Source organism: Myripristis murdjan, chromosome 7 (assembly GCF_902150065.1).
Source record: "Myripristis murdjan chromosome 7, fMyrMur1.1, whole genome shotgun sequence".
NCBI lineage: Eukaryota > Metazoa > Chordata > Actinopteri > Holocentriformes > Holocentridae > Myripristis > Myripristis murdjan.
Genome location: NC_043986.1, coordinates 14,494,758 through 14,516,647, shown reverse-complemented (window position 1 = coordinate 14,516,647; position 21,890 = coordinate 14,494,758). Strand labels below are relative to the sequence as shown.

At 41.1% G+C, this 21,890-nt stretch overlaps 1 protein-coding gene across 6 annotated transcripts; it reads left to right on the top strand.

Moving 5' to 3' along the window:
- The first annotated feature begins 669 nt into the window (after window positions 1–669).
- On the top strand, window positions 670–21,310 carry ccdc30 (coiled-coil domain containing 30). Of its 6 annotated transcripts, none has more exons than XR_003928424.1 (29): window positions 670–791; window positions 1,663–1,885; window positions 3,901–4,083; window positions 4,494–4,614; window positions 5,132–5,322; window positions 5,533–5,622; window positions 5,806–5,883; window positions 6,391–6,547; window positions 7,611–7,682; window positions 7,957–8,072; window positions 8,184–8,314; window positions 8,472–8,664; window positions 9,321–9,419; window positions 9,868–9,993; window positions 10,454–10,591; window positions 10,965–11,143; window positions 12,252–12,519; window positions 12,938–13,060; window positions 13,722–13,892; window positions 14,286–14,495; window positions 15,451–15,608; window positions 16,158–16,323; window positions 16,770–16,891; window positions 17,071–17,212; window positions 17,830–17,966; window positions 18,560–18,677; window positions 19,097–19,168; window positions 19,272–19,336; window positions 19,598–19,645. XR_003928424.1 is itself a non-coding variant. In XM_030054915.1 (29 exons), the coding sequence occupies exons 3-29, from the start codon at window positions 1,865–1,867 to the stop codon at window positions 19,806–19,808; spliced, it is 3,786 nt and encodes a 1,261-aa protein (XP_029910775.1). In that variant the 5' UTR covers window positions 670–791; window positions 989–1,031; window positions 1,663–1,864; the 3' UTR covers window positions 19,809–21,310. The 6 variants fall into 6 exon arrangements, 4 of the variants coding, with proteins under 4 accessions (XP_029910775.1, XP_029910776.1, XP_029910773.1 ...); XM_030054915.1 differs by lacking the exon at window positions 19,097–19,168 and adding an exon at window positions 989–1,031 and having other exon boundaries at window positions 19,598–21,310; XR_003928423.1 differs by having other exon boundaries at window positions 19,097–19,336; window positions 19,598–19,676.
- Window positions 21,311–21,890: the final 580 nt, after the last annotated feature.

Genomic DNA, 21,890 nt, shown 5'->3' with positions numbered 1-21,890 from the left:
TTCCAAAATAAACAATGAAGGCTGCATAGTGCTCTCACGTAGGCTTGTATTAATCACACATCTTTAATTATGTCATAGTCCAGTGATATTAATGCAAGCATATCTAAATCCATTTTAGAGAAGACTTTTTAAAATTGTGTTTCCAATGATAACACCATAAATACTAACATGATCTCTTAATTACTGAGTTGACATAACCAGCATTTTCAGTCCCAGGACCGTCAGTAGGTAACTGTTAACTTGTCGCCCCCTTGTGGTAGCTTTTATATCACAGCGAGGAAAGATAGTCCTCACCATCCGTAACGTTAGTAAACAGAACAAAACTTGATATTAATTGTATCCATGTGAAACAGTTCATCCATTGTTATCTTTATCACTCGATAACTGGTTGCCAAAGACGACACTGACGTTTATCACCGCTTTATTTTCATAAACAAACGTTGGTTGTTCTGGTAAAGTAGCGACCATTATTAAAGTACAAAATTATTCGTGACATTATTTAGAGTTTTCAGTTAGTATTATCATTATTTACAAAATTAATGGGTGTGTTTTTTTGGAGTTAAATGTATAAACATTGTTATTATTTTAAAAAATATCGTCAGTTTTCCCTCCCCGCATATAGATTATCCCGTTGTCCCCCGCATCAATTGAATGGTACGGTCCGTTGCCTAGGCGCTTGTAGAAGCCAATTCACTCCGCCACGCCTGTCCTCTGTACCTGGTTTATTGTCACTGCAAGCCTCTGGGAGGTGAATAAAACTTGCATAAACTCAAGTTCATCACTGCAAATAAGTAAGTTCACTCTCAAGCAAGTTGCCACCATAAGACATGCAACGACCTTCAAATTTCCTTGCTAGCTCTGCGCACCAGTTGCAGCCAAGTGGCCACTGGAGAAAGCCAGCTAACGTTAGCGAGCTAGCGTTAGCCTAACGTCAAGTAAACTGAACTCGTGGACTAACGTGGAAAGTCTGGGTTGCGTTTATTTGCAGCAGTCCGTCTCGGCATGTGTCGCTAGTTGATAAACATTTGATGGTAAGCTTATTTCTGGACATTTTAGCCACCCTTTCCTTTGTAGTCTGCTAGCGTGGCACGAAAGAATGCAAGTGTCTGCAATGCTGGAAAAAGCCTTAACTTGCTCCTCCTCGTCAGACATTTTGCAAAAAGGAGTTATGCTACTAGAAAAATGGGTTTTTAACGCCCTACGTGCTGAAACCCGTCTTTTTGGCACATGCACCAGCGGTATTGTCCACATTGTTCTTCATGACAAGCTATGTTTTAATTAATGTCAGTGTTCCCTAATCTAGGACAAGTTCGTGAATGCTTGCTAGAGGCGTCGCCCCTCTTCTTGGCAATGCTGAATGTCTCATGAAACATAGAAGCAGATCAAACATTGCTAATCGGCTTGAAGCTTTGCATAGCCTCTGGTGATGTAATTTAACTCACCTGTAGCTGAAGTGTGTGTTTGCCTATCTAAGCCAATGTAACAGCTCTAATCTTGAGGCTTAGTTAGAAGGCAGCTTGTGACTACAGGTCCCAACTTGCTTGCACAGAAGTGCTTTAAAGTCTGTTATTATTGTTTTTTTTTTTTTTTTTTTCTTTGTCTTTTCTTTTCTTTTTTTTCTTTTCTTTTCTTTTCTTTTCTTTTCTTTTTTTTTTTTTACAGGGAACTTATGCATAAGCAGGCATGGACATCAAATCGCAACAGCAGTGGGAGCTCTGAATTGAGGATCTACCCGTCTTTGGCATGTTCTGGAAATTAATGTTTATGGGATACCATGTAGGCGATGCTGATCGTTGGAATCAACACTCCCACCAGTGAGGAAAAAGTTCATCGTTTATAGATGTAACTTCCTCCAAACTAATGCATGACCATGGATCCTGAAGAGGTAACATCCACTGCTGTTTACCTGCATCATGCAAGAAATTTTAAGGTGCTCAACATCTCATCTATTTAGTGGAACTTGCTTAAACTATTTGATTCAAAACAGTTTGTGACTGTATTTGCTGCTCTTAATTTTTCCATCCACTGGCCACAACAACTGTTGGCACCAACAATTTCATTATTTCACCCACTACACTACTAAACTACAAATTATTCAATTGAAAAATGATGATTGGTTACTATGGGGCTGGTTGAGTGGAATAATATGTCAGTCATAGCCAAAATTACCAGTATTTGGATGGTGGCTGGTGTTTAGACCATGTTGTATACAATCCACCAAAGCAACAGCTGTGACAGTTTGGTGTGTTGTGTTATTTTAAGTATAATGGATACATGAGACCTAATGCCCGTGTCCTCGTAGTGCAGACAATACCTAGCATGTTGAAGCAGCAATGACCTCTCCTGTAGTAGTCTATGGGGGGCCCACTCAGGTTACAGGACCTGCAAATTACAGTATTGAATTCAACAACAGGTGTTTAGCGTTGGCAAGCCCATTTGATAAGGTGTCCCTCTCTTTACATGTCTTGCAAGGGATCAGTTTGCAGCTGACTGACAAACTTGATGCTGAGCAGTTTAAATCACTAAATTACTAAATTTTAATTTGCAGCCTGGATATTTTTAACCTGTTGTTATCTCCACCAGGTGGCAGCCTGGAGAAGATCATGTGTTTAGTCCTGTGTATGTGTCTGTCTGCTCCACAGCTAATCGTGCAAACTATGGGGCCTTTCAGCCTAAAATTTATTGTGCAAAGTTATGCTTCTATGATAAAAAACCTCTAGTGGTTGTAATGATTCAAGAACTTTTGTTTTTGCTACTTCTGTCTTCACTTGCTGCCTGGCTGCCAGTGTCACTACACTGCTGCCACATTTCATTCACTTTTTGCATGTTTTTTATCCTGTTGTGGCCATTTTCACTTTGATTGTGGGTAAAAAATAAAAATAAAATTTTTGGACAAGTTTGCACACTGCTGACAAGAAAGTCAACAGAAGAGAAGCGAGGGGAAAAAACACTATAAAATTGTCAGAGTTGGAGGTTAAAATAGATTATATGGCCTGATGTCTCATAACTGTAAAAATGACGTTTAAATAACCAGCGCTGTTTCATATGTCAGCAGACTAATTTGTCTAATCTTTATTGGTCTTAAGTGCATGTGTGTACTTGAGAGAAAGAGAGACAGGGAGAGAGAGAGACTGGCCTTTAGTAGTAATTGAATTTTGCTATTTTAATTCTCTTTTTGAAATGTGGTTTCTGTCTAAAGCCATATGACTTCTGGCAAAGAGCCAGAAATGAGCCATAGGTTCCCGACCACTAGTATAATGTGTGTAATAAACTGAAACACATACAGAGAGACCAAGAAACGCAAAAGGCTCTCACAGTTTTATGGTTTATTTTCTATACTGCACTGTATTATATTTGAATCATACAGTAATTTAATCTGAAACTTGAAAGTTTGATAATAAATTTGCTTACACCTCTTACACCTAAAAGTTATACCTAAGAGTGCACTCTACTGAGTTTAGCATTCAGACAAAGATATTCTGCTAATTGTACTATAGGCAGCAGAGTATGACATATCCTCAGAAAAGCCATCTATAACTAACATGCAAAACATCTACTGCAATAAAACCAGGAAATTACTCCCTCTGGAAGATTTCTTTGCATATCTTTTCTCCCTCATTGCATCATCTTTTTGCTGAATGACACTTAAGTTGAATATTCATATAGCATGATAAGCAAAATTTTATGATGGCAGGCATTATGCTATAGGCAAAGTTTCACATTGGTGCTTTGGCCTGGCCTGTTTGAACTGAGGCAGTGTTTTGTGACAATGGGCTTTTCACAGATGAGCTTAATTTGTTGCTCCCTTTTGATTCACAGTTTGTAAAAGATATTTCACTACACATAATCTTAAAACCTTAACCACCACAATTCAAACCTTCAACACACCTTGGTCCTCAGGTGCGGACGGAGCTGGACCAGATTGCTGTGCGGCTGCAGGAGGATGGCCTGGCTCCGGGGGCCAGTGCTGAGGAGCGGCAGTGCCACTTGTGGCGGGAGCTGCTCCGTGCTGAGGCAAAGTTTAACTCAGCAGTCCAGGAGCTGCAGACCTTACGCACCCAGCAGGCCAATGAGATGAAGGAGGTGAGACAACTTTGGTATTCTAGTTTACCTACTGTTGCACCAATATCATAGCCAGTGAGTCTCTAGATTGTGTATGATGAAAGGTTCCCAAGGTTACAGTCTATGACACAGTGTGCTCCTTTCTCTCATGGAAACAAAAATGCTGTAGCCTATCACTATAGCAAGTAGAGAGATACTTACATCCCTCTCTGAGCAAGGTCTGCCTGTGTTTTTGAACGCAGGGTAGTCTCCGTTATACTCATGCCGTTATTTTGTGTTAATGCATTGCAATAGAAATAGAATATATATTTTTCTTTTTAACTTCTTTCCCTGTTTCAGCACTGAGTCTCTTAAGGATAGCACCAGTTGCCCAAAGGGGTATCTCAGTTACAGCCAAATCACTCTTTGATTTGCCTTTTTCTCTGTCGCAGGTGGAGAGCTATGTGGAGCACATCCGTGGGCTGCTGGAGGAGCGAGAGTGTCTGACTGCAGAGTATGAGAGGGACAATGAGCAGCTGCGCCTAGAGCTCCAACAGATCAGTCACCAGCAAGGTGAATACAATGCAGCACTGCATAATATTAGCCTTTCTTCCTTGCCTAGCCTGGCTTCCTAGAAGTCATAAGCAGGATGTTTTAAGCACACACTTCTTCGCACATTTTTCAGTTGCCATAGATGTTTGAAACTTCAACACTGCTACTAGCTATGCTTGCTCTGCTACACTGCATCTGTTCTTCAGCTTTGAATATGTACCTGTAGATTTTTTAAAAGTCTACTTAAAAAAAAATTAATGTCATGTCTGCACTTTATTTGAGGTCCTGTTACTTTTTATTCTCAGCCGTGTGCATCAGTCCCGTATTGTGTATTTGTCTTGCTATGTGTTAGCAATAATTAACCAGGTTAAACGGTGGCAACTGGGTGAATTAAAACAATTTGTTGCTACACTGTCATTGCCATTAGAGTCAGTTCAGTTAGTGTGCTGTAATAATGTAATTTTGTCTCGTTACAAAGATGATTTGACAGTCCTGCTAGACAAAGCACTGACCCCTAACATCACTCCCTCCTTTCCAGAGAACCAGAGCAAAGAGCTGGCAGAGATGTTGGCCCAAGAGGACCTAGGGGAGATGGGTTTGAGCAGCCCCAGTGAGCAGGTGGCATACCTGCTGGTGGAGAGAGCCACACTGTTGGAGAGGTTGGAGGCTGCTGAGAGGAGGCTGGACAACCACAGCCTTACCGGCAACCTTAGAGAGGTCCAACTGCAGGTACAAGAGAGGCCCATGTCAAAGGACTGTAAAGATTCATTAACACTGATATGAATAACCATATACATCCATCCATCCAAATTTAAGTGCACCTGTCTACGTGGTGTCAAAATTTTAGTGAGGGCTGTTGGCTCACCATCGATGGCAAGTGCAAAGGTCACTTAAACTCAGATTAGTGATGTTTTCTTTCTGTCCCTATCTGACCTGCAGCAGGAACTGGAGCACATCCGCCACACCATGGGGGAGGAGCTACGGCAGCAGAGGGCAGATGCACAGAAAACCAAAGACAACATGACCAAGGTAAGGTGACTCCACTGTAGTCCTGGATGGGGAAAATGTTTAATTCAGGTTAAATTTAGTTTGTGAGGGCAAAAAACCCCCCAAAAAACAAGTTGATTCCAGTTAAAGGACATGGATGCAGCCATTGTTTGCCATTTCTTCAGCCTCTATTATGATTGTACACATGCTGGTCTCTCATCTCAGCAGTGTTCATCCCAGAGTCCGTGGAGGAAACTGTTTGGGCTGCGCAGGTCTGGTCCAAGCAAACACATTGGTGCTCCCGTAGGTTCCCACTGTACATCTAATACTAACTAACTAACTAACCCTGGATTTCTAATTGTAATTGTAACTTGAGGTACCATTGGTTGGCTTGTTTCAAAGCAACACTCTTTTGATGATGATCTCAGCATGACCAATATGATTCACAGTGCACTGTCTCACTAGCACATTAACTGACTCTTCAAAAACTGATTTGTGCTTGAACACGATGGAAGGGAGGAACAGCATGTCACAGGCAACAGCATGTACTGTTACTACCTCACTTGTCTCTTTTCACAGGTGTATCATAATGCTGATCTATAGAAATGCCACTTACTGCACCCACTATCTTCTTTCCTCGGCCATCCTCTTTTTTTTTTTTTCAGGCCTGCAGTGACGATGACACCCTCAACCTGTCAACCTCAAAACGCATGTGTCTGACAGCAGCATGTTGGGCCGCTTGCATCACTCATCTCCTCTCTCACTGTACTCCTCCCACTTTAGCCGCTGTCTCTCATTGATTTCCATCAGGTCCACAGTGAGGAGATTTCCCGGGAGCAAGGTGAGCGCCAGCGGCTGGAGCGGGATCTCGAGGAGGCATCCAGCAGGCTGGCCATGGCCCACCAGGACATCCGCAGGCTCACCAATGAGCTGGATGCTGCGAGAAACAACAACCTGGGATTCAGCGGTGAGTTGCAAAGAGCTGTACTGCAGCAACTGAAGGCCACAAGAGTCCATTTCAGATTTTGCTGTGATGTTTTGAAATCTCATTATCTCAAGACAATACAGGGTGTGTGGCACACTCATAATTGTTTGAAGGAGAAATTTGCTTTTTTCCACAGCCATATAAATTAGATTAGATACTAGAGCGGGAATTATGAATTCTAATACATGAATGTAATATGAAAATTTATGCATTAAACAGGGTTTGTTTGGTAAGACAATGTGTATTGTTAAAATATGCAATAAAAATGTTGATTTTTTAAAAAAATAGGAAATAAATTAATTGTACTAATTTAATGAAACCTTGACTGCTTTTTTGTACATTTACTGTTGGTTTTTAATAAAACATGAAAGTATTTCTTATCAGATAATGTGGTCAATCGGTGGGACAGTCAGTACAATACTTGATTGCTAAAATAATTGTTACCTGCTGCCCTAATGGATCATGGATCATATTCCTAAACCTAAAATTCAAGTATTATTTTACACTTTCAAATTGCCATCACTAGGATATAATATAATCTTTTGCGTTTATCTGGCTAATGTTCTAATCATGATTTGTAAAATGTTCTCAGGTGACACTGAATGCTTATGAAGTTGCTGTTAAAAAAAAAAAACAAACTCAAAATGGACTTGTGTCTTTGACTGAATGCTTCATTTCTATGATATCTTTATTCACAAAAAATCTGTTTTCAAGTCACTCAGACACATCATAGTACACTGTTATACACACACCCCTACACACACACACCCTGGCTTGCTGCCTTGGGCTCAGGCTCTGAAAATATATTAATGTCCACGGAGCTTCCAGTGCTGAAATGTCACTACCACTCATTGCCAGGCTGCAGCTGTGATTAATGTACAAAGCTAATCAGTAGATTTTTATTTGGAGCTGGTGAGATTCATCACTCCTCTCAGAGCACAGGAATTATCTGTCAACATTAGAAAAAAAAATGCTGTAAATCTATAGACAAGGAGCAGGCTGTTTTTTTCAGTTTACAAAATTGAAAATGCATTTATATTTTCAGGATCTGAACTGGAGCGAGCAGGTCAAGAAGTGGAGAACCTGAGGAAGGAGGTGGACAAACTCAAACACTGTGGTGAGACAGATTTTTTTTAATGTATATATTCTAAAATTCTGGTTGGCAGGGAAAAAACTAAGAGCGGCAGGTGAATTTTGGGATGTGACCTGTAGATTTATCTTTAGAATGCCTATAAGAATGTGCAATAAAAATGTATGAAAATTTGTAAAAGATTAAAATGGCTCTACAAATTTAGGCAAAAATAAATAACCCTAACCCTAAGAAATAAGTCTAAAATAAATGACTATACATTTATTGTTTCTACATTGTCCTTGTTTATGTCACCACCCAGATATGGTGGAGCTGCATAGAGCCAAGGAGCGCAATGAGAGGTTTGATGTCGAGATCAGAGCTCTGAGAGACAGAGTGCGCACCTTAGACTCTGAGAAGAAACAGCTCCAGGAGATGGTTAGTTTTTACTGAATACTTAAGTTAGTGCAGCAACATCACATCATTTGGCACTGTGTTAGTAAATACCTTCAGTCTAATTTTTAAGTGCATTACATTGTGCTTGTCTAGCTGGCAAAGAATGAAGCTGTGAGAGGTGCTGTAGTCAAAGAGGAGGATCATAAGGAAAAGGACACGGGCACACAGCCTCAAAACAACTTTGCTGGCTTGTCAGCTGAAGACAAGGATCACGTTCATAAACGGTAAAGATTCCCTCCATCAACTGCAAAATGTGAAAAATGTATATTGACACTTAAGTAAGAATGCAAAGCAATCTTGCCAGCCCATTCTGACGTGAATCTTCATCTTTCTCCTCATGTACCTCCACGATCTTCTCTTTGTTTCCTGTCCCTTGGCCAGGTGTCGCGAGGCAGTGGAAGATGGGCTGGTGCAGGTTCGTGAGCTGCAGCGGCGCCTCCAGAGGCAACTCAAGGAACAGGAAGAGCTAGTAGAGAGGAATGAGGAGCTGGAGGCCCTGCTGGGGGAGGCCCAAAATGCCAGCAAGGAGGAGAGGCAGCGCCACGAGGGAGAACTGGAAGGAATGCATAGGAGGGTGAGGAGTTGCCCAAAGTCCTAGATGAAAATCTCTGTCAGAGTTCTTCAATTAGTAAAGGTTGTGTATTGTTGGAGAAATGTTGGGAAGCTTGGAATGTGGTAATATGAGTGGAAGCCACAGTCTGTATTCCCTGGTAACGTTGGTTGATCTGGGATGACAATAAGTCACTGTTCAACCCTCTTGAGGTGTTTAATTCAGTGAAACACTGGTGATGGGAGGCGCCTTGATAACTGTAGTGACAGACACACACTCATGGCTGGTGAATGGTTTCGCCAATTTGTAAGTCTTGTAGATTTGAGATAGAGTGACCTAGTGCATCATTCTTTTGACATCTGAATTGGATTTCTATATGGCACGAAGAATTACAGTTTCAAATCCTGTCTGTCAGGAAAAGATCAGTATTTGGGTTTTGAGAACAGAGCAGCCAGTGGCAGTGAGGAATGTTACAAAACTTGGGAAGACAAAAAAGTATCCATCTAAAATCATGTCGATATTTGAGAAATTAAAGAAAGCCGGTTTCCCAGATATAAATCAATTCCAGTCATCGACTAGAACTTTTATGTCAGTGTAATTTAGTCTAGGACTGGGCGTACTGTGTCTGGGAAACATCCAATTCACTAATGGCTCACTAATGTTCTGCACTTGCTGTGCAGATCAAAAGCCTGGAATCAGAGCTGAAGAAGCAGGGTGCCCAGGACAAGCCTCTGAAGAATGGAGAAGAGGGCAAAGAGACGGAGTCCTTCTTACAGCAGGTTAGTAAACACCCACATTTGAACCATCAGCGTTTACTTTGTGTTTCACGGTATTGCACCATCACAGCAAAAACACTACAACCTCAAGTAGATTAAAAAAGCAAAAAGATAAAAACTGGAGGAGATGTAGTTCTAATACCTAAACTAGTACCCCAACAATAATTTTAGTGCTATAAATTGCTCTAGAAATACAAATGTGGAAAAGATAGGGATGGGGACACACCAGTGATGCATAAAATTAGAGGAAACACCAATCATATTATCTGCAGTTTCACCCCCAACAAGTTATGTGGTCTCAAATAGAAATCTTAAATTAAAAATTGGCCATTAGGCTAGACTGATTAAATGCTGGCACATCAGAGGGTTTTATAACTAAAATGCTATGGCTCCAATGCATGCTATTAATGTTAGACTGTTGCGTGTGTTTTTTGGGTCCTGTGGTGAGCAGCTGAGGGGCAGCAGCCAAGAGAGAGTGGCTTTGCTAGAGGCTCGTTTGACTGAGGAAAAGGAATGGAGGAAACAGCTGGAGGTGGATCTCACTGCTGCCCAGGCAGCCCTAAAAAAGGACAAGGAGGTAAGATGATGCATAGCTAGCATTTGCTTTGTTTTTATTCAGCAGTGGTGCCTCACTATTCACTTTGTGAATTTCCCAGTCTGGGATCAATAAAGTATACCTATCTATCTATCTATCTATCTATCTATCTATCTATCTATCTATCTATCTATCTATCTATCTATCTATCTATCTATCTATCTATCTATCACTACAGCAACAACAATTGAGTTTAACAGTTTAATTGACCAAAAGTTCTGTCTAAGCAGAAGTGTAGACTTCGCATTATATTTTGCATTTCCTTGCTGTAGATGTGTAACTGCAACCAAAACAGAGACAGAAAACAGTAAACTCTGTCATGCATTTCTATTATTTCATTTTCTACCTCCAGCAGGTGTAATTTCTACATCCACTGTAACCTTTTACCAAGTACAAGGTTCCTGTAACCTTACATCATTCCTTCATTCTCTATACACCAAAGGCTCTGCAGATAGGGGAGAGAGAGCTGAAGAAGCTGAGACTAGAGGTCAACGGTCTTCAGACAGAATGCCAACAAGGGAAAACGCTAATTAAGAGCCTCACACAAGTCAAGGGGGAAAAGGTGGTTCTAGAGGAAAAGGTTTGTTGACTTTTTGTGTAAAATGAGATTAAACTCTTGCAATGGTAATTAGCAATAGGACTCAGAAAGGATTTAAATAGAAATAAGGTCACTAAATTACAAGATTACAAGAAATGTGACATAAAATAAATTCAAACATGAATGCACAGTATGCAGAATATTAGCAGCATCATACTGACATGAAGGAAAGATGGAAAAAAATGTTCATGTAAGTTCAAAAAATAAAAAGTTATAGATATAGATATGTGGACATGGGTAATTTACATCAAATACAACATAGGTAAAATATGCCTCTTGGTGGCATTTATATCACTAACATCTGTGTCCGTTTGGATTTCTTATTTTGTCTTTGTCCCTCTCCCACCTCTCCCAGGTGGCCCAGTTGGAGCGTGCCCAGAGCCGGCTGCAGAGCGAGCTGGAGCGCCACAAGGACAGCGGCTGGACCCAGGAGGACCTGAGGGAGAGCAGGTTGCAGGTGGACCTGCTCCGGGAGCAGGCTGACAGGCTAACTGCTGAGCTCACAAGCCTGAAGACAGCTCACAATACACTGAGGTTGTTACCAGTCCAGCATGCAGTGTTAAGATGAGCTAACTTGGTAGACCAGTGTTGGGAGAGAGGTGGCAGCACTTTTGCAACAGGTTATCTTGCTTCTTAGCCAATAACAAGATGGAGCTCTTTATTTTACAGTGTAATGTTAATTACTCTGGATTCTGAATTGTTCTGATTTCACTCAAGAAGCAAAAAGTAGTCTTTAGATGTGACATTTAACTAAAATGGAAGGAATCTCTGTCTGAATGTCTGTCCTTTGATTTTCTTTAACCATTCATCTGATTGGCTTCACACATTGTGAGTGTATTGCTGAGACCCAAGGAAGTGCAGTGTCAAGTGTGAAGTTGTTTGCATGAGCAGTTCTCGAGAAAGCTGCAAGCAGCAATAGGCCCAGCAATCAGCCTTTTCCAAACAGGCATGATTTGAACAGGCACTGCACTAGTAATAACCAATTGATCTGTTTAGAAATGATTGATATTGATTAAAATACTGTATTTTATCATGGTAACATTTTTGGCCATATCGCACAGCCCTGCTTCGTTTGTAATTTAATATAATGTGATACATGCATAAACAATGGTCATGTGAGTTTGATTCCATGTGATTTTTCAATAGTCTTTTTAATGGTTGTTTTTAATTCTCTTTACTAGAGCCTCACCAATGTTAGATTTTTGGGCCCAATATTGATTATATAGTGGCCGATTTCTTTGTTTTTTAATTGATTTATTTTGACAAAATAACAGTTTGTAGGAAGGAATCGTCAAATTTGCCTGTCAAATTGATGTATTAGAAATATATCCTGGATGCTGGATATTTTACAGTTAAACAACAAACTTTTTAACTTAACACAGTTCATACCACCATCTGCTCAGTTGTGATTCCCTACTCTGCCTTTCTCCCTGCTAATTACTCACTGCAAATTATGCAGTTAGTTGTGTTTTTGCAATATGGACTGTCTTTTTTGCATACTGGCCAACATATACACCAGTCCTAATGTACTGATTGGGCTCTAATCTCATCTAGGTGCATATATGCCATGTTAGTAGTAAACTGTATATTTGTGTTTTCACTTTTGTGCTTACTTTTTTGTATACATCTGCATATTTTCCAGGGATGAGATGGTAACTGAGCGGCGAAAAACCAGTGAGCTCCAGGCTGAGCTGAGCTCCAGGGTCCAGGAGAAGCTGGCAGCTGAGGGGGAAAGAGAGAGGCTGGAGCTGGAGGTGCAGCGCCTCAGGAAGCAGCTCCAGTGGCAGCAGGAGCAGCTCTCCTCCAGACAGGAGACACCCAGGAGCAGCCAGGAGCCTGAGACACACACAGATAGCACAGAGTCTAGTGCCAGTCCAACAGACAAGGCCAAAGATGAAGGCAATGATCAGGTAAATGGGAGGGCATCTGCAGTGGAAGTATGATTTTTTTTTTTTTTTTTTTTTTTTAAATGGTGCACATCTGAAGTCATAGTGCATGACCTGCTGGGACAAATTTAAAGGTTAGGGCAGCAGGGTGGCTTAGTGGGACAGTAAAGATGGCAGTGAGCTGAAGTGTCCTTGAGCAGGACACTGAATCCCAACCAGCTCAGGGGTCCTGCTGATTAGCTGACTGTGCACTCTGGCGTCTCTGAGGAGGATACCAAACAAAAATGTCTTCTTTAGGGATCAAGAGTGTTGCAAACAAAAGTTAGATTTTCCAAATATCTGGTGAATGGATTTTACTGTTTTAACATACAGCTACAATGGCATAACATCATATAAGTGGTTGATTTGTGCTTGATATGTGTGCACTGTGTTGCGTTCCTAGCTGTCCTGTCTGAAACAGGAGCTGAGTCATCTGCAGGCGATTTTGGACGAGGAGCGGCAGCTGGCCGCTCAGCACCAACTGGCCCTGCAGGCACAGGCCAATGAGGCCCAGGCACACACCAAGGTCTGTAACCTTATCCCAGCACATCCATAACACATCGTAAGATGACCTAACTATTGCTGAAACTCACTTCAAAATTTCTTGTGATGAAATCAAGCTTGTTATTTCCTGCAGATTATGTTGTTTGCATGCAAAAAGCATCCTAGACACTGGCTCATATGCTGGTTAAGGACTTACCTGGGATGAACTTTACATGCATTTTTGATATCCTGTTTCCATCCTTCCTTTCCTCCTGATGCCCTGCAGGGCTTATCCCCTGCTGTTCATCACTACAGAGTTCACTTTATCTAAAATATCATCTTTCATCATAGAAATACACAGTTCTGTCTCTTGGTTGCGTTTTTTGTCAAAATTTACCCATAATTTTCGAAATGTGGCTCTTGTCCTCTAACCGGCTAAGATATTTACACATCTCAATATCAGGGAGTAGTCGAAGTAGTCCCGGTACCTCATTCAGATTTCTCATAACCAGGATATAAGCGTATCCAGGAAGCTGTAAACAGGACATGGTGTTTTATACTCAAAGACAGTATACTTTATTATCCTGAATACTGATGAGATTTTAGAGTGCATGTAAATGCAGTCAGAGATGTGAGCTACCCTTATTCACATTCACTCTCCTCCCGTATAACCACTGCATATTTTCTCTCATATCCCTGTTCAGTCCCAGGGCTCGGTGCTGAGCCAGAAGGCAGAGGAAACTAAGCAGCTGAAGCAGGACCTGCAGAGGGCCCAGAGCTTGTTCACCTCTGCAGAGAGAGAGCTGCGCTATGAGCGGGAGAAGAACATGGACCTGAAGAGACACAACACCCTGCTGGATCAAGAAAAACTCAAGGTTGGCATTTAACCACGGTTGACTTCAGTATAAATTTCTGAATGCCACCGAATGCCATTACTTCATCATCCTCTCTTGAGTCACTGAGTAACTTCACTCTGCATATTAATTAGCATGAGCAAACATGCAAAGTATTACAAAACTGCCTACAAGAACAAAAAAGTATAGATTGAAACACACAGTTATAACTGGCAATTAGACACACCACAAGGTACACATTTGATGTGCCTGATTGATGTTTTTTTTCTTCAGTCCTTTTATTTTACAGCGCTTTTTATCTTTGTTAGTCAAAGTGTTACACAGATATAGCTACAATAATTCATGCAGATATTATATTTTTAGAAAGCATCTGTTTTTGTGTTCATAGTCTGTCATATTGTGTGCTTCCCTCAGCTTTGTGCAGAACTGAAGCAGGCCCAGGCCAAGCTGGTCCAGGTGGAGCTGAATGTCCAGAGTCAGACAGCTGAGTGTGAACGCCAGCAGCACAAACTCCGAGAGCTGGAGCTGGAGCTGGCACGCAACGCCACAAGCCGCAACGCCACCACCAGTCTGCAGGAGGAGCTGCAAGCTGAGAGGGCTCGGCTTATCGCTGCTGACAAGAAGGTCAGTGCTGGGAAATGTGTGGGCCGAGGATAGGCAGCAATGTACAGTGGAGTGTTGGTAATATATAGGTTTTCAGTCCAACTAAAAATTCCACTTGGTGATCATTAATTAGTCCTTTGCCTCTGGTTGAAGCTGTGATTCACCTAGTGTAGTCTTTGAAATGAAAACTTGCATTCTAGTCTTCATGGCATGATGTTGGTATCCCTGGGATAGAATATTTGTTGTTATGGATCCTGGTTACACTCCCTGCATATGCTCTTTAACTGGACAACTCATCTGTAAATAGTTGACCTCAAAATTATCAAAAAATTGTCGGTCACCCCTGCAAGAGGTTTTCATAATGACCATATCTTTAATCTTCAAAACATATTTTGTTATCTATGTTCTGTTGTTGAACCCAATTTCCTCTGAAGGATTAAGAAACATTATCTTAATTTTAATCAATACATGTAGGAAGCAGTTGTCCATTGGTTACTGAAGAGTGCTTTTGACTTTAAGGTTGCTTGCTCAAATCCTCCTGACTGAGAAATTGTGGTGGTGGAAGTTAAAAGAAAGGTGCTCTCTCCTCCCTTAGTGACTGATGTCAGTGTGCCCTTTTGAAAAACACTCAGTACTGAAGTGCAACTACTCAGTAGTCATTGATGGCACTGGGTAGCTCTCTGTGTGTATGTGTGCCAATGCTGTGAATAAGAATATGATTAAAGACAACTCATCTGCTTTAATAAATGAATTATAGTGTTAATGGCTCTGTTAAGCACTGCTCGCTTCTGTAGAAATATAGTAAAAGTAGTCCTGGTTGACTCAGTGTAGCTCCTTTCTCAGTGTTATTCAGGTATTGTCGTATTCTGTTGAATACATTTTATTATTAAGGAAATCCTTGAGATACTGAAGGGAAAACACTGCTATTGTCTGTCTGTCTGACTGAGTGAAGCCCATGGCTTTCATCCCATGCCAGGTGTTGGAGCTCCAGCAGCAGCTGAAGAGCGTGCAGCACCAGCTGCGTGTGGAGGAGGCTCGGGCCGGGGAGAGCAGCCGCCTGGAGAGGGACAGCAGGGATCTGTCTGACACCTTGTCAGCCCTGAGAGCCCAGCAGCAGGAGGAGCACATCACCAGGTCCCAAAAAACTGCAGTGCTGACACAACTCATTTACTGACTACAGGCCATTGTTAACTTTCCTCCTTAACTCTGTTTGGAAGTTATGCTGGTTTATTTCTGTCTTGGGCTGAGTGAAAACAGAGAGCTGAAAGCAGAATGTAACTGTCTTGGGGTGTCAAATCAGGTCAAACATCAAGCCCAACATGCAACAGCATGTCCTGACCGCAGCGTCCTGGGTTCACATCTGAGCCCAGGACCCTTGCATGTCTTCCCTTCTCTCTCTCTCCTGCCTTCCCTGCCTGTCTCTACTGTAACTATCAATTAAAACAGAAAAGCAAAAAAAAAAAGACTTTTACTTCATCCCATAGGTAGAAATGGCGCCATATCCTAGAAGGTCGAGATGGCCTGTGTAGGGCATGGTCGAGATCCAAATTACTGGGAAGTCATTACATTTCCCACAAACACATAACAGTATGGTCATTCCAAAACAGGGGACTGTTAGACCTCCATGTCGTTCCATTTCTCTGACTCTCCCTCCATCCATCTATTTTTTCATTCTTCTCCCAGGAAGCTGTTAGAGCAGCGCGAGGTGGAGCTTCAGCAGCAGGTGCGCTCCCTGAGGCAGAAGGAGGCTTCCCTGGCCAGGACCAATGCAGAGATCAGCCACCGTGCCCAGCAACTGGACACCCGTCTGGCCATTCTGGAGGCCGAACACAGCAAGGCCAGAGAGGAGGTGAGCAGCAGGGGCAGGTTAATCAGACTTAAGTCATAAATTTGAACAGTTTAGGTAGTGTTTGAAGTCCTCAGCTTGTCCATTGTACTTAGAATTTAATGACAACTGTGTAACAATTCAAATGACTTGATAAATGCTTAGTCTTCACATAGCTTTCGTGTAAGATTTTGGTCACCTTAGGCTGGGGAACATTGCATTCCTCTGTTCAAACAGTTAACTTTTAACTCCCAAGCTCAATTTTTTAAGAACCTGCCCAAGGATAGGACTAAATATAATGGTGCACCTATAAATATACTTTTGAATAGTTAAAGTAATGAACGACATCAGTCAGAAGAGCTGATATATGGGACACAGGAATTATGTTTTGTTAATATGGAGTGACTAATGTTCTTTATGTGCATATCCAAGTTCTGATATCCTATCTACCTGTTGTACGTACCCTCCAGGAGAAAGACAGCCAGAGGGCTTATCACAGGCGGCAGGAAGAGCTTGTGGCCAGTCAGCAGGAGTGTGACAGGCTGCAGGGGGAGCTGCAGCAAGTGCTCCTCCAACTGGACACACAGATCAGGTTAGACACATACATTGATATCCATTCATTCATGCACCCAATTCCAAAGGTCAGATTTTTTACAGGCCTTTTTTTCCTTCTGGAGAGCTCTTGTTTTCTTGTGTTTTTCCTGTCCTTATTATATGTCTTTGCTGTTGCTTTTCCTCTGGTTAATGTGGTTTCCTTGCCTGTCCTATCAGGAAGTACAATGAAAAACAGGGCCAGCACAAGACCAAGCTGCGTCAGGCCAAGCAGATCTACCTGAAGGCCACGGCACAGAGAGACCACACCATTCAGAAACTGGAGAATGACCTGGCACTTGCCTCCAGCCTCTCACACAAGGTCAGAGACCTGGCTCCGTCACTGTGCAATCACTGAGCCACTGTGATTTCAGAAACAGGTTTGACAGACACAGCGACCTCTGCAGTGCTGTACCAGGATGCCACTCCCTACAAGGAGGAGGTCATCTTTTTTATTTTTATTCTTTATCTTACTGACTTTATTGTTGTCTGTAAACCACTTCATTTGCTTTTATTGCAAAACAGAGATACAGAAACAGTTTATTACTGAAGTAGCCGATGCATTTTACACAGTTTTTGTCAAGTTTGTGCAGAACACAAATGGTCAGCATTTGTAGAAAACATCCTGTGTAACTTTGAAAAAAATAAAACTGTTGCAGCCTATTTTATATACACACTAGTGGTCCTGAAGGGTTTGATGGATTGAACATGGCACTAACATTATCGGGGTTAGAGGTTAGATTCCCACTGGGGCTGCTCATGCTAAAAATGTATGCACTCATTTTGCTACTCTGAAAAAACAAAGCACTCCCCTAATGCCATGCGATACTACATTTTGAGAGAGTGCTATCATAATAACACCCCTGCTATTAATGTATTCCATTTCTCGCTGTGATTTTATCTTCCTCCTTCTCTTGATTCCTCTCTGGTGTTGTCCAGGAAAAGGAATGGATTCAAACAGTGATGGAAGAAAACGAGAAGCTGTTGGCAGAGAAGAGGGAGCTGCTGAGGAAGATGAGTGAGGCCGAGGAAATGGGCAGCAATGGCTTGAGGACGGCCTCCACTGTCCAACACAGGTATTTTAGCATGGAGCCCCAAAAATGATGAGTTTCTTTACAGTCATATCCGCTGGGTAAGAACAGTGTGACCATTTGAAATTTAGAAATTTTTGCAGTTTAAAGAACTGTCAGCTGTTCATTTTGAGAAAGCAGTGTGATACAAGAATTGAGAATTCTGATATGACCTCCCAGGTGCAGTTAGCCCATGCTTGTTGGGAATCTGTTTTGGCTGGGAATTGAATTAATAATTCAGGAAACCAACACCAAACACAGCTATGCCCGTCTCAAAACTAGTTCACAGCGCAAATTGTGATGATAAATGAGTGAATGCAAGTGAAAACATAACTGAGTAATTCATTCATGATGCTTGATCCAGGCTCCTAGTCCAAACAAACCATTTATTTTTTTGCCTGACTCTTGTTGTCCTGTGTAATTACAAATCACTCCTTACAAGCGCATGCTGTCGTGGCAGTTGTCCCTACAGGTTCGAGCAAAGAAAGTGACAGTTTTCATGGTCGGCTTAAACGGGCAGTGTTAATGTACCATGTTAATGTGCATGAACAGATGTAGGTTGCATGTTGGTGAACTGTGATCATGGACGGGCGTTACAGGGTCAATGTCTTGGAGGTGGAGAACAGACAACTGCAGGACCGAACACTGAAGCTCTCCAATCAAGTCAGTTCGCTTGAGCGCGCTCTGAGGAACGTCCAGTCATTTTACAGCCTGGAGGTACTGGAACACACACTCCTTTACTTAGAGGTGTTAAACAGTAATTTGTGAACATCTTATATGATTTTATGTTTCTCTTGTTGAAATGAAATGGGATATTGGGGTGAAATGAAACGCAGGGGAATTTTGATGGGGGGATTTAAGGGAAGGAATTGCTCAAAAATCTGTGGTGTGTTGGTTGTAATTATTTTTGCCTCCTGATGAGGTTATCATTAAAGATGTACTGTTTTCCTAGCAGTAAAAGTATTGGGGTTTTGATACAAAAACACAAGAAAACAAAATGAGTGTAATTGTTATTATTTTTCATTTTGTTGTGATATTGAGGGGACTTCTGATGTTCTTTTACAATTCAGATTTTACAATTCTTATAAAGCACCAGTGATTTGTGTTGGGGATTTTAATTTATTGAGTTACTGCAGGGAAACTAAATCTTAGCACTTTGGTTGGAAATGGTGGACGGTGTCACTGCTGCTCCACCGGATATTTTGAAGGTAAGAGAACTGCTGTGGAACAGTGTAAAACAGGTGGCACATCTCTTTTTGAAAGGAAATTTTGATGTGTTGATCTTAAAGGGCTCAATTGTTCTCTTAACAGAGTGCCAAGAAAACATTCCCCTCGGAAAGTCTTAGTGATGCCATCCTGCATACATCTGCACTAAGGTAGGACAGGTCAGAGTGTTGAAAGGGCTTCGATTTCTGTTTGAAACACTTGTTTATTATTATTCACATGTTGTGTACCTGTCCCACTATTGGTTTGACACAAATTTTGATCACTTTGTTAAGCTCTTTAGATCATTTTTCCTACCTGAAGTGTTTCAGTCACGGCCCGCATTGATGGTATTTGACTGGACAGAGGAAAGTGCGACTATATGTGCTTTTTCCGCCTTGTCTCATAATGTGTGTGTGTGTGTCCACCACCAGCGTTACGTCAGGTACGTGTGACCCGCTGAGCATCCTGGATGCCATCTGCCGTGTGAAGGTGGGCGAGCGTGTGGAGGAGAGCAACCGAGGCTCCATCTCCACCCCCCAGCCGCAGCCGTCAGAGCTTGGCTACTTGAATCTCACGTCCCCTGTGGTTCTTCCAGGAACCAGAGAGCCAGAGGAGAGACCCAACAGCAGTGGCAAGGTATGAGAGCACTGAAGATGCCATTGGATACCAGCGTCTGGAGCTGGTTTAACGGACCATCCAGCTCTCTTTATAACGTACGCGTCAAGTATTCACAACAAGTATTCACAATGTATTTAATGCTTGTAAAAGAGAAAACAGAACAGTATTACTAAAATGGGGCTTCCAAAGCAGTTCTGCTCAGGGTGATCTCTTTTTAGCGTTATATACCAGTTCCTTGTTTGGCCTGTGAACACTCCCTTTTGTTACGGGTTCAGACTTGGGGGAGGAGCTCTTAGAGTGAACATATGAGAGGAATATGTTTAATGTCTGTGTGAGATTCAGTTAAATATGTTCTGTGTGTGTTTATTTGAAACATAAGGATGGAATGGGAGCCTCAGCTTTCACTCGAGACACAATCATCTGTGAATGTGCAAATGTGTGTTATTGCCTGGGATTTGGTCAAATTGAATCGCTTGCATGAAGACACCAAAGCAAATCATATGCTTGAAAGCCTGGTGGGGACTTGGTGGCCAAGATAATGAGCATTTTACTCAGTGGTACAGAGCAGGGCCAGTAACTTCAGACTAAAGTGCAGCTAATGCAGAAGAGAGCTTTTATGAGGGACAATCAGATGAAAATAGTTCGAAATGAGCACTTTATAAAAAAAAGTTTTGTTTGTGACTTGGTTTACATACAGAAAAATGTAGCAGTGGAAAAGAATATCATTGGTACTTATTTTTTTACCCCGTCAAATTTAAAATCGGCAGTGTTTTCTGTGAAAAAAAAAAATGCCTATGGGATTACGTTTATGGTTTTACTGGCTGAAAAGCTCTTAAAAGTTACAAAACAGTGTTTGTTATAAGTGAGCAAATTCATGCTGATAAAGTGGTATGGGTTGATAATCACTTTTTTTTATTGGACTGTGTGTATGGCACCAGGCCTAACTGTAAATATTGGATTATTGTTGCTTTAACTTATAGCTCGTCAGCTATAGCCACTTAAGTATATACAAAATGCAGAACGCTGTGTTAAACTAAAGTGTTTTAAACTTTTAGCTAAAAAAAAAAATGAGTTATCAGAAAAAAAAGGTATTTTGGTAAAGGAGCTCTTATGTTGAGTTCTTGAGCTCAAGGTGAAGAACAATCAGTTCAAAATGAATATTTCTTTTGGGACCTGGGATCAAATATGCATTTACTATTTCATGCCACTCTCAACTGATTAAGGTTGGTGTTTTTTCCTCCTTTTGGTTTTTTTTTTTTTTTTTTTTTTTTTTGGTATCATCTAGTTGTACACTGTGGAAAGCATCGTCTTACTTTGTCTTCAATGTGCCTAAACTGATGAAGTGTTGAACTTTGTCTTGCTGCTAAGGTAAAAAGAATACCATCTAACAATAAAAGCCTTTTTGTGATAGACACGCTCATTGAAAAGTCACCATGGACAATGATCTTTGCCTTTTGTTGTATCCGTGTAAATACATTTTTAAACACAAATATTTTCATAAATAAAGTCACTGAATCATGATCCTACAATGCATTGGGTTGATTTTTTTTTCTCTCATTCTCTGAAAATAAAACAAGCAATGGTAAGTTTATAACAGTCTGTTTATTAAACAAGGTAAAGATACAAAGCTTTTTTTCCTTTTTTAAACATTGATATCCTTAGTTTTACTTCTCAGTCTTGGCTGTGCATATTTAGTTGTCTAGAAACTGTATATGAAACCACAATGCAAGACAGGAAAAAGTAATAAATCTACGCAATATTTTCATAGAGAACATGGGTTAAACAGTTATCATACAGATTACAGCTCGGATACTCCATGCGTAAGGAAAAATAAAAATGTTTACACGACTGAATACTGCAGAACACAATACAGAGTAATGGAAATGGGATGATAAAACAGTTAAGGCTTATACGTAAATAACCGATATAAAACATGAATATTAATAACATACGGGTAGACTAAAATAATTACAGTAAGTTCATACATAAACATACCTTTTACAAAACCCAAATAGAAAGAACAGTTTATGAAAACTTAAAATAGGTACTATAAATGAGTAACATGTTTTACAGTACAGCAACATGTACATTTCCCCATTATCTCAA